This window comes from Atractosteus spatula, chromosome 16 (genome assembly GCF_055471065.1).
Source record: "Atractosteus spatula isolate fAtrSpa1 chromosome 16, fAtrSpa1.hap1, whole genome shotgun sequence".
Taxonomy (NCBI): Eukaryota; Metazoa; Chordata; class Actinopteri; order Semionotiformes; family Lepisosteidae; genus Atractosteus; species Atractosteus spatula.
The window spans coordinates 6,207,201-6,219,560 of NC_142721.1; the positions used below are offsets into that span (position 1 = coordinate 6,207,201).

Sequence of the window (12,360 nt, forward strand, 5' to 3'; positions counted from 1 at the left end):
TCCATTCATGCACAAACTAAATTTACAGCTGTGACAAAGGTCATCAAATTTATTTTAAAAAGCTTGACATAGCTCAGACTCTGTATACATTGATCCTCGTCATGTTTAATGAAATAACAATATTGTCTGTTACTTCAATGATAGTCTTGTCAGAAAAGGTGTTGTTAAAGAACGGCCTTAATAAGTCTGGTGCTCTTAGTCACCTCTGATAAGGTCATTATTGTAGCATTGGTTGCCAGTGTATTCCTCTTCCATTGATTTTATCTGCATTTGGACACTGGGGATCAAGTTGCAAAAAATACAATTACATAGTTTAATCTAATATTTTATCTTAATTAAGCTGATAATAGCTGAGTGCTTTCTCAAATGTGGTGAGTCTTGCAAGAGCTCGCTGACAGTACATTGTGCCCCTGTCGCTCTCGAGTTGGTAAAGAGATGCAGGTCTGGAGGGGCTTCTTGTTCTTCGGATAGTTTTGTTGAGTAAATAGATTTTGCATCTCCACAGGGGATCGGGCAGGCTGGAAGGAAGAGGCAAGGCCATGGAGGGGGACTGTCTGAGCTGCATCAAGTACCTCATGTTCGTCTTCAACTTTTTCATCTTTGTAAGTATTGTGAAAGCACGTGGCTGTTTCTTTCTCTTTTGCTCATCTTAAAAGAAGGCCTTCAACTGGTTTTATGAGTTGTTTTCCTGCTGTGCTGCTATTTCAGTAGCAGTATTTATGTTCTGATTTTATACAATGAAATTAGTTTTATCTAAGTTATTTTTTTGGGAGCTTCAAAAATAAAATATTTTTATTATTTCAGTTTGCAATCGCCCTAAGAGGTGGCTGCTCCCTAGAAACAATTCGATAAATGTTCTACAGTTACACAATCCTTCTTTATGTGTGATGCGATCAACTTTTATCAATCAACTCTTATAGACTTTGCTATACAGGTATGTATTCAGTTGAATGCTGTATTGTGAGTGGTGCCAAATGACTCTGGAAATCTTCACAACCCAAACTTTCTCTTTCCTCTCTTAACCATAACTGAAAGCCTGCAGTGCTGAATCTCTTCTGCTGCAGGGAGGTCTTGTCTTTGGGGTTTTTTTCTATGTGTATCTGTCAGTTCCCCACTCTCCATCTCCCAGACTCCTGAGCTTCTGTCAGTGTCTGACAGGAAGCCATGCAGTTATGCAAGCATCTGGCTCAGACTGACAGATTGCTGATATGACATTTAAAGAAAGGAACGCAGGTTTTGCAGGCCAGAAAGGAAGAACGAGAGCCTCTTACATTTCCTACAGAAAACATAGTGGAAGGTCTTCCTAGCTGTAGCCCATTGCAGATAATGGTGTGCTGGCAGGTGTTTAACTTCGCTCTGATTGGATTTTCCCCTTGTTTAGGAGAGTTTGAGGGTGGGATGTACACAGCGCCCCCTATTGAAAATGACCACCAGAATAGTTCCTTCCCCTTTCTCTCTTCTTTCATGTGCCGCTCTGAGACATCATACCAGCTTCCTTTAAAAGGATGATTTGTGTGCAGCCAAGTAATTATCCAAATACCTAAACAGCTATATCTGTGAATGCTTTGAAACAACGTACTAGATTTTTTATTTCTAAGCTGTATTTATCATTTTACTCCTTGTTAAAGAGTTGTTGTTCTCTATATCGTCAAGCATTAAATATGACTATTAACCACTGTTTGCTTATTAGTGTTAATAATCAACATTTTGTTCCTTATTGTATTAGGGAAGTAATTTTTTAGTGATAAAGAAATTTTACCATTTTTGATAGATGTGTGCATGGCTTAGCAAAAACTGCAAAATTGGGCCAAATGTATTTGTTGAGGAAACAACAAAACAACACCTTTTCTGCAATTGAAACGCATCTGAAAGCACAGCAAATGTCTCAAAACATGTCCAGCAGTGTTTAAACCCTAACCCTAACCCTAGCTCGGGTACTTCTGGAACAAGTTTAAAAAACCTGGCCTTAAAACGTCTCATTGAAAATGTTAAAAAAAAGACTCCAGATCACTCAAAAACATTTAATAGATCAGTTTTGGCATATATTAATTGTATCAAAAGTGAATCTGTTTTAAATTTCCACTATTTCTTCTTTTTGTGAACTGCTGCAGAAATGGCGTATAAAATAAGCACGTATTGTACCATGTACAGGTTAGGATTACAACTGCCACTAAGGTTTGCCCCAAAACGTCATTTTTTTATGGACTGAAATGCAAAAATAAGAGAGGTTATCATGCAGAAAGTGTGTTTGCATATTAGTGTTAATAATCAGCATTTTGTGCCTTATTGTATTAGGGAGGTAATTTTTTATTGATAAAGAAATAGAAAAATATCTGGAGCCTGGAGAAGGGAGCTTTCAACTCGTTGATGGCAGGATTTTAACAGTACTTAGGTAATGGCACGTGCTAGTATTTAGTTTTATGATAGGATAGATTCAGCCTTCCTTAGCTTAACAGATGGAATTAAGATATTTTTGAATTTTGCTACTGCAGTTTTATGAATTTTTGTGAAGCGTGAGGATCTACAATAAAGTGCGCATTTCTCAGCGGGGGAGGGAAGACAAGATGGACCTCAGGCAGGCGTGTCCCCATGTTGCTCCCTGGTGCTGAGCTCTGGTTGTTGTCTTGCAGCTTGGGGGCTCCTTCTTGTTGGGGGTGGGCATCTGGGTGCTAGTGGACCCAACGGGATTCCAGGAGATTGTGGCTGCCAACCCCCTGCTCTTCATAGGCGCCTACGTCATCCTGGCCATGGGCGCCATGCTCTTCCTGCTGGGGTTCCTGGGATGCTGTGGGGCGATCCGGGAGAACAAGTGTCTGCTTCTCTTTGTAAGTACACTTCAGACCCTCCGGGACAACACAGACCTCATAGCATCTGGCCTCCTTTCTTTTGCAGAGTTCCCATTTGTAATCAGTTATTTCAGCCAAATTCCCAGTGGTTATTCAAACATGGGTAGTGGATTAGGTATATGTCTTCTGTAGTTTGTAGTGTTTTTTTATTGTCTGATACAGTAGGTGTATTAACAACGTCCTTGGTAAAACACTGCTGTTTTATTGTTAGGAAAAAAGGTTTTGACACATTTGGCTCCATAATAATGCTGTGTTTGTGAGGCTTCTTCTGGAAAAGCACTTTGCTCAAGGATTCTGCTGGTTTCTTTTAAAATATATACAATCAAGTGTCACAGAAACGCAAAACAGTTGGTAAATGAGAGGAGGCCATTCAGCCAACCCAACTGAATTTCAGCCCAAATGTTTTGAAGATGAGTATAGTAAGGACATAAATAAAAAATAAATCAAAAATAAAAATATATCTTGTAACAAAAAGTTGTATTTTCAATGTTTTGTATGAAATACATAGTCAATTATCTTGCAATATTTTATAACACCTAAATTTTAATTTTTTAAATTATAATATCTATCTTGTAGGATTTATAATTGGAGAAAGAGTGAAGTAGTGAAGGGGTCAGCAGAGTGGGATGAAAGGGATTCATACTGTTCTTGTATTTTTGTATTTCACCGTCTGTTTGAAACTATTTTTGTGAAAACCTAATAAACATATTGATTAAAAAAAAACAGTGAAATAGTGATTTTGGTGTGGGAATATCTACAGTCTTGGTGCCAGATATAATCATTTCATTTGAGGAGCAATTAGTCCGTCTTGTAATATCATGAAGGAGTCTGTGTTAACGACTTTAGACTCCTTATTGGCAGGTAGTGAGATCAAATCCTATGTCAGGCAATGCTGTTGTGCCTTTCAGAAAGGCACTTCACTCAGTAAATTACCCAGCAGTATAAATGTGTACAAACAAAAACTATTTTGGATAAACGTGTCGGCCAAAGACACTAATAATAGTGTTCTCTCTCTTCCCCCAGTTCTTCATGCTAATTCTCATCATATTCCTCGCAGAGCTGGCAGCTGCCATTCTTGCCTTCATATTCAGAGACCACGTGAGTCTATTCTCTCAAGTCGTAGAGCTAAATTCACCTGGAAAGTGTTTATTCCAAACACTGAACCACTTGTAAAGGGTGTCTAAATCACAAAGCGATCGAGGTTCAGGTCTGAGAAACAAACAAAAAAAAAAGCATGTTTTGTGTCATATTGTCTACCGTGACAAAGAGAGGAGATAATGTGTTTGCATTTTTCACAGAGCAATAACAGAAACAACACTAAATGTAATACTTAATGTTGGAAAAACACAACAATATTTACGACCTTAAAATATCAGAAAAACAAACTGACATCAATTTTGAGGAGTGTTGGGTTTCACACTAGCAGCATTCGGATTTATGTGCCTTTTGTTTGGGTTCTTGTTACTCCTCTAAGGTCTGCCATGACCTTGAACAATTAGACTATTTTTTTCCCTTCAAATGCCTCCCCTACGTTTTGAAGTACATTGTTTCTGTGCTCTGCTAGCACTTTCGGCAATAAAGGGAAAAAAAATCTCCCTATTTTCTCTGGAGACAGCTCTCTTAATCATCCTACCACTCCTCATGGTCACTTACCAGTGTCTGCATCATCTCTCTCTCTTGCCAGCTAACGAGAGAGTACTTTACAGAAGAGCTGAAGACGCACTATCAAGGCTACAACAACACTGACGTCTTCACTGCCACGTGGAATGCCATTATGACCACGGTGAGGCTGGTTTATTCTGCTGCGGTCCTCAGTAAAAGAAGAAAATGTAAAACTGCTGCAGGTAGTCTCTACTGATCTCTTGACAGGGACTCTGAAGAGTTTTGTTGGGTTTTTGAGTCTATACTGTACATTGTTTTTCTGTAGCAGTCCTCACATGAGTGCCCTTGCTTCAGGAAGTCCTTAGTACAGTAAAGATTTTGTTACCTGTCATGAACAAGGAATAGAGGTTAATGAAATATACTGTAGATATGAAATAAGTCTATATTTAAACTATGGCATAACCTTAGAAGTCCTTACAGTATTGTTCTGTATATACAGTAGGCCTGAAGTTGCTTGTAAAGAGGTAGTGCAGTATTCTACTGTTCTCATATTGCAATTATAACCAGGTGGTGTAAAGTGATTTTGGACTTCTTTCCAGTTTGACTGCTGTGGAGTGAACGGTCCTGATGATTTTGAGAATGGCCTCTTCAGGAACATCAATCCCAATGACGTGGTCCCAGAGGCCTGCTGCCAGAGGAACAGTCAATCCACAGACGAGACCTATATCAGCTTAGAGGAGTGCCTCATGGGTAGCCTGCTGTTCCGCAACAACAAGGTGACACATGCTCAGCCGCGCTTTTGGACACATCAGCTTTGAGGGGCCACTGTCAGTCCACAGGAGTCAGGGATTTACATAGTATTAGACTAGAGATTCTCAAATGACTACTTGAGAAGTAGTGTAGGTCGTATCTGGCTCTCTGCTCCTCTGTGGGTTTCTCTCACTTTGTCACCTCTCTGGTTGACGGGAGGATGTTTGTGTTGTTGAACGTGACGTGTTATTGTCACATCCTTCTTGTTCTACTCGGCTGCTTCCGCTGAACCACAGTATGAGCAGCCCATAAACAACAAACATTGGAGGACTCTTTCTGGGATTTCACCTTTTGCAAAAACAGTTTCTCGGACGTATCTACTTTCCAGTTATGTGAACCCCTCAGCTCTTTCTAAAACTCTAAAAAAAAAAAAACATACTTAGCTAAGCATTCAGTGCCAGTTCAGCTGTTTATCCTTTGTGTAAGTCTTGCACGTATAATGAAACTAGCCAGAGACTGTTGCCATTGTGACAGTGACATTTGGTGCAAGTTTTTGCTATATCTGTCCAATTGCATTGAAGAAATGGGTCACCATTTAATGCACATCAAAAGTAAAAATCTGGATCGGTGATGCAAAGCTTTCACATATAAACTAATAACTGGTGAAAATGGGAGCTGATGTAATATCATGGGAGCCTCTTTAGCCTTTCAAGTCCTCATAGTGCTTTTCCATGTACTTTAGCGTGAGGGCAACCAAAGGACAGCTTGATAATTCAGCAAAATCTTGAAATACACAAAAACTACAGGACTTTTAACTTATGAGTCAAAATATGCTATGTGCACTGTATCCCTGTTTTTGTTACATGGCCAATCTGTTGCTGGTTTTCATTTGATTCAAGACTGAGAGGAACACTTTTAAAAAGAAAAGTGGTCTGTTAGTGTAAGATTGTTGCTTTTAAAATTTTAAAATGAACAATCGTACTCTCCTTTTAAAGTTTAAAAGCAGTTTCCTTATTTTTAGGGTTATTTGTTGTTTATATTTTAGAGTGATCTAACTCCTCTTAAGAAGGTTCTAGTTTCTTAATTATTCTTTATATAGAAGCAGTTTCTCAAAAGCAGAATTTACTAGTTTCCATCCATGCATTGTTTTTGGTTTTTACTAGCAGTAATGCACAGGGAGAAAGCTTCTGCTTCATAGAGGAAAGGCTAATATTACACTCTTGCTGCTTTGTATTGTAAATTAATTCCTTGTTTTTTTCAGTTTGACATGTACAGGGAAGCTACTGTATCTGTATCAGGAATAGTGCTACTCTACCAATCACTTTCATCTATCACATATTTATGTTCTGAGCAGCAACAAAAATGCCAATACATTTATCAGTAAGATATCTGCGTATTAAGTGAGAAACACTTGGATTACCAGCTGTCAGTAAGAGTTGTAAAGACAGGTGAAATGCCCCAGTTACCTGCTATAATGAAATGGAGGATAATACTAGGCTTTAGCCTGTCTTTCTGTCATACAGACAGAGATGTAGTAATGCAACCCAAATGAGATTTGGAGGTAAACCCTCTTATTGATTTAAGAACACAATTTTCAAGCGCTTCACTCAGTTCCACTGTTGTGTGGTTTTGGGATGTAGCTGTGGCTTAATCTTTGCGGTTAGTGATTTAATTCTCCCTATCTTTTTTTAAGGGGTGTTACACAGCAGTTGTGGACTACTTTGAGACATATATTTACCTTGCTGGAGCACTGGCCATCGTGGTGTTGACAATTGAGGTAGGATTCTCTGCTCCATGCATTGTCCCTGTTTCTTGGTGGACCAGAATGAACACAGAAAAAAATACTTCTGACAGTCCAAGTAATTATGCTCCTAGAGAGCACAGACTGTGGTGTTCTCTTGCGCCTTGCATAAATAATGTCATACAGGAGATAAAAATTTGTAGAGAATTCTTGTGTGTTTTTTTTCATTTGACTGTTTATTGTTATATATGGTCTCATCTGTGTGTTTACCATTTTAAATAACTATTTATTTGAAAACATTGTTTGCCTGCATTCTGCTGTCAGAAGCAGGAGGCATGCAGTGGAATTGTACAGAACCACGTTACTTTTTATATAGACTGCTTTTGCATTGATCTCATGTCTACTTGTCTTCTCATCTTTTCTTTTCCAATATTTTATTCAGTTCGTGTCTCTTAAATATTTGGACTACCAATAATGGTCGTGAATGTGATTGCAGCTGTCGTTCATTTATTGGGACGTTTCTGTGCTATCAAACATTGAGACTGTAGATCAGTCTTAGGCATGCAAGCACTTTCATGTCTGACATTCTTGACATGAAGGCTAAGTATTCTTCCGCAAGTCTCCAATGTTTCACTTGCACAGCATACCAGATGGATTAGAAGCAAACTTGCCTTAGGTTTCTGTTATCTGCTTCTTTGTGCTGGAGATAGTGCAGAGAGTTTTTGTAGTCTATGCTGCGAGAAAATGTTCTCTAACCATTGAATTAGCACTGCTGGACACTCAAACTGCAAAGAGACTGACCTCCTTTCTCTTTCTCCGCAGCTTTTTGCCATGGTGTTTGCGATGTGCTTGTTTCGTGGAATCCAGTAGATGGCACTGTTGCAAAGGACTTGTCAAAAGGGAAACTGGGAGGACGATTGCTTGTAAATTAATTTTTTTTAAATTGGAATAACCAAAAGGCTTGTACTTCATGGCTGGAACGTTGAGGTACAGGGCATGATTAAATGGGAGAAAAAAAAAAGCTGGAGAGAAAATTCAGATCAAATCGTGATATACTATGGACCAGCTGAAGCCTGCTACTTCTGGATTTCTGAAGCAGAGGAGGAGGAGGGCACTGCACTGACTTTGGGATGAAGCGTATTTATATTGAGGAATGTTGGCGTAGCGGATTGGGCCTATGTGTTGAGAGTATACCCTTGCTGTATCCCCCATCCCCCAGCTGGCTCTGGCAGAACCACACGCAGTCCGTTGCTATTTAAATCCCTGTTCAGAAATTATTCAACAGGCAACAGTGTGGCTGCCACCTAGCTTGAAAGCCAACCTATGGTGCTTTTTTTGTATTGTGTTGTTAATTGCAATAATTATTATTATGTGATTTTAGCTGAACCTTATCTGTATGCATTTGTATTAGAATCTATAAGAGATATTAATAATAAAAAAAATGTTTCTGTAACCTGTCTGTACATTGGGATTTTCATTCTTTTTCTGCTGAAGAGCAAAGGGCCAACAAGACCAGGCATAGTTTGAGGGGTGCATGCAGTCCCGTAGGTTTTTTGTCGATTAAATGATGAAGACCTAAAACAATAAGAATGCAACATGACTTCTTATCTGAACAATCAGTTCAATTAAGCAGTAAAGATCACAGCCAGCAAGAGAACCAGAGAGCCCAGTAGAATCTTGGAGTTGTCCATCCTTGATTAAGTTAAGATGATCAGACAAAAGAACATTTTAGGCTCGTTGTGCTTCAGCAGAAACTGGTAATTGTAAAATTAGTCTTAAATTAGTGTTGTAAAAGGAGTGGTGAACTTCGTCTCAATACCAGTGATGTGTAATGAGATCATCCAATTGCGCTCTATAGCTATCTGTATGAGATCATTTGAGAAAACCCTCAATGGCCTGTCTTGAGAACCTTGTATTCATGGTAGTGATTAATACTGCCTTTAACAACTGTAGTAGAGCTGGGTCTCAAATATTTATACTACAGTACATATTCATGCAGTGTTTTTTTACATACAAATAATGCACCACTTACAGCGGACCAAAAAATATGCATGTAAACCAAAAACACTGAAAGTATAATATTTCAACAGGACTTCAAAGGTTGAAATTGAAATGCAATTTTTGAAAACTGTTTTCCCTCAAAAACCCCATTGTGTCTAAAGGTTAGAAAACTATATGGCTATGCCTTACACTGATATCACATAAGTGTTATGCTGCATTTCTTTGCAATCATTTTGAAAACTAAAATAGTGCAGCTTTACACACAGCCTGTGTAGGTTGTATTAACAGGCGCTAAAAACTTTTCCAAAGCAAAAATTTTGTAACATTTATCTTTGTTTTTCTTTAATGATAATGGCGATGGGTGCTATTCAATTTGGATTATTCACTGCCAATCACAGGGAAGGATCACCATGATACTGGCGTCCTATCCAACGTGTACCCTGCATTGTGAACGTCACATGCCAAACCAGGCTCCAGCTCCCCCAACCCAGAATTGGATGAAGTGGTTAGAAAAAGGAATGGATGGATCTCCATGGTCTTTAAAGTCAACATTTTTCACTTAGACTTTTTTAGCCAAGGAGGAAACTGAGAGGTACCATTGCAACCTTCTGATCACATCAACTCCTGGACTTTTATTTCACCAGTTGCTTAGTTATATTCATTTATTGGAATGTCAACCAAATGTCCATTGACAATCTTATGAACAGCTCATCAACTGATATCTAGATCACCTGCAATGTCCCTAATAATTTAGTCTGTCAACAATGGTTGTTCCAATTCCTGCTGTACCTGGACACTCAAAATCCAGAACATCATTAAGACCTGCTGTTCTTACTAGCCACAGAAGTCTGGGATGCTATCTGGTAGGGATTGTTAACATTTTGGCCAGTGAATGTATTTTCCCACACATGTGTTCATGTAAACTTCCATAGAAGTGTAAGAGGCAAGGTGAGGAACGGCCATGGTAAGGATTTATTTATTATGAATGATTAATTACAGTGTCGTCAAAGCAGAAACAACTAGCACAACATTTATTAAACATTTACAGTACTACTACTAATACTACTACTACTACTACTACTACTACTACTACTACTAATAATAATAATAATTGTTTACACTTATACAGTATAGCGCTTTTCTGGACACTCCACTCAAAGTGCTTTACAGGTAATGGGGACTCCCCTCCACCACCACCAATGTTCAGCCCCACCTGGATGATGCGAATGGATGATACTATTAACCATTTACACATACAGTAGTACATCACTTAAAACACTCTCTGTTCCTCAAGCTCTGACAGGAGATCATGTACAGAGCTGCCAACTCTCCCAGTAGGATTGGAAGCTCTGTGGGAATTCTGGGATTAGAATTGTCATTTAAGGAAGAATTAGTCTAATCCCAGAATATTTCTCGCAGTGCAGCAGAAAGTGTACTCAGTCTGTCTGAATCTCTTTCTCCCTGCTCACAGAGAGCACAGCCAAGCCTCTCTGGGTAGCTAGATCTCTCTGTGTTGTCTCGCATCTTGGTCAGATACTCAGCTAGTGTGCATAGTCTCTGTAGGGTATTGTAGCATTTCAGTTTGTGTGTGTGTCCCAGTGGGTAAGGTAATATATTTTGGCTTGTGTGTTTGGACTGTAACTCTTTGCTTGTTAAACGGTATTGGAAATGGAAATTCTCACAAGCACCTTGGTTTTTATATAAGTGTGTGTCTGAGGATGAGTAGGGGAGAGACTTTGGTGAGTGGACTTTGGTGAAAGTGGTTATTGTGACATGGAAAGTTAATAAATACAGGAAGAAAACAGAAATCAGCTGCTGTTTATATCAGAGAACCAGGACAGTCCCACAGGGGGACACTGTACTCATGTATTATTTATAATCAACCACTATATAATGTCCTCTCTGAAACTCATACAGAGACATAGTGTAACTTCAAATAACAGTGGAAGATAGTGCTGAGATCTCCAAAAAGATTTCATGATAATCAGCAGACTACACTTGCGTTTAAAGAAATGCCTACGTTTGTATTTTCGAACAACCAGACTTCAGCTGCTCTGCCTGTGGTTTCAAATGAGGAACACGCCACTCGTTTACTTCTGCATGCAGTAGAACTGACACCTTGCAAAAATTCTCAAACATAAAATTGAATTTCATCCGCAAAATGGAATTAAAAACAGACATTTATTGACAAGGCTTGTTCACTACATATGCAAACATTATTTCTGAATGTGCAGTGAGTGTTCATAATGACAGTTCACCTCATCACTCAATCTGTGTTGTCTGTCCTTAAAGCAGTTTTCATTTCAAATAAATGCCTTAAGTCGAATTCTTACTGCCTGCAATATAAGAATTAAGACTTTATGACCAAAACTGAACAAAAGTCTTCTAAAAATCTTAATATACCACATAATAAGTTCTGTTTTGTATCCTTTACTTCTGTTGCTTGCTCAAAGAATGTTAAGTTAAATATCACTTGCCTTTCCTAAAACTGTTTTGACCGTCCCCAAGAATTGTATTGCCAATTGTTTATGTGTGATCTAGCTTAGTTTTATGTAATCCTTACATAATAGAAGTATAACTTACAGGTCTTTTATTATCTGAATTGTTTGTAGCCCTTTTTGTGTATATTGGCATATTTGCAGTTAATGTATTTTTCCCCTTTCATGTGTGACTGTTGGAAGAGTTGTGTTCACAGCTTGTGAATGACATCTCTTGTTTCCTTCATTACTTTTGGTAGACTACCACCAGGCCCTGGATATTTGTTCATCCGTGCTTTCAATACCTGTACCTCTTGTTCATGTCGGAAAGGGTTCTGACATTCTTAGATACAGCCCAGTATGGATGAAAGATGTAGTCTTCTCCCTACAGAGCACCCAAGAATGTGCTACTGCTCTCTGCCGTCCTCATGAAGAATAGCAAGGCGTAATGTCTCGTAATGTGTTAGATCTGTTCAACAAGCTAAATGTTCATATAAACCACACGTTTTAAAGTGGCGTCAAACCTGCTATGACAGAGAATACCGCATTGTGAAAACATTTATACATTTTATTTATTTTGATTTACGTTTTGATTCACTGGTATGTACTGTAATCACGGTACGACATTACAGGACTCAAGTTAACTTTGATTTCTGTATAATTCTGCAAAAGGTCTAAAAGTACTACATTGTTCCTGTTAACCAAATTGTTTTCAAAGCTGCTGCATGGAATACTGTAAGGAAGCGTGTTATCAAGAAATAAAACTCGCTCTAATGTAAACACTAGAAGATATTACGGTAAAATGTAGCATGTCTAATACTACTCTAATGAAATAGACTCCAGGTCGCTAGATGTCACAATTTCCACAAGTTTCAACAGAGGGTATTTTAATTTGCCCGCGTGTAATATCTGTGGTAAATATCACATCCAGGTCTTGGATGAT

At 38.6% G+C, this 12,360-nt stretch overlaps 1 protein-coding gene across 7 annotated transcripts in view; it reads left to right on the top strand.

Moving 5' to 3' along the window:
* Positions 1-8,387, top strand: part of tspan18b (tetraspanin 18b) — a 58,955-nt gene extending 50,568 nt beyond the window's left edge. For all 7 annotated transcript variants that reach the window (XM_088935241.1, XM_088935239.1, XM_088935240.1 and 4 more), the window contains 7 exons: positions 506-602; positions 2,631-2,825; positions 3,870-3,944; positions 4,531-4,629; positions 5,048-5,224; positions 6,892-6,975; positions 7,762-8,387. In XM_088935241.1, coding sequence (XP_088791367.1) covers positions 540-602; positions 2,631-2,825; positions 3,870-3,944; positions 4,531-4,629; positions 5,048-5,224; positions 6,892-6,975; positions 7,762-7,809 — 741 coding nt within the window. In that variant the 5' untranslated portion in view covers positions 506-539 and the 3' untranslated portion in view covers positions 7,810-8,387. The remainder of the gene's footprint in view (positions 1-505; positions 603-2,630; positions 2,826-3,869; positions 3,945-4,530; positions 4,630-5,047; positions 5,225-6,891; positions 6,976-7,761) is intronic.
* Positions 8,388-12,360: the final 3,973 nt, after the last annotated feature.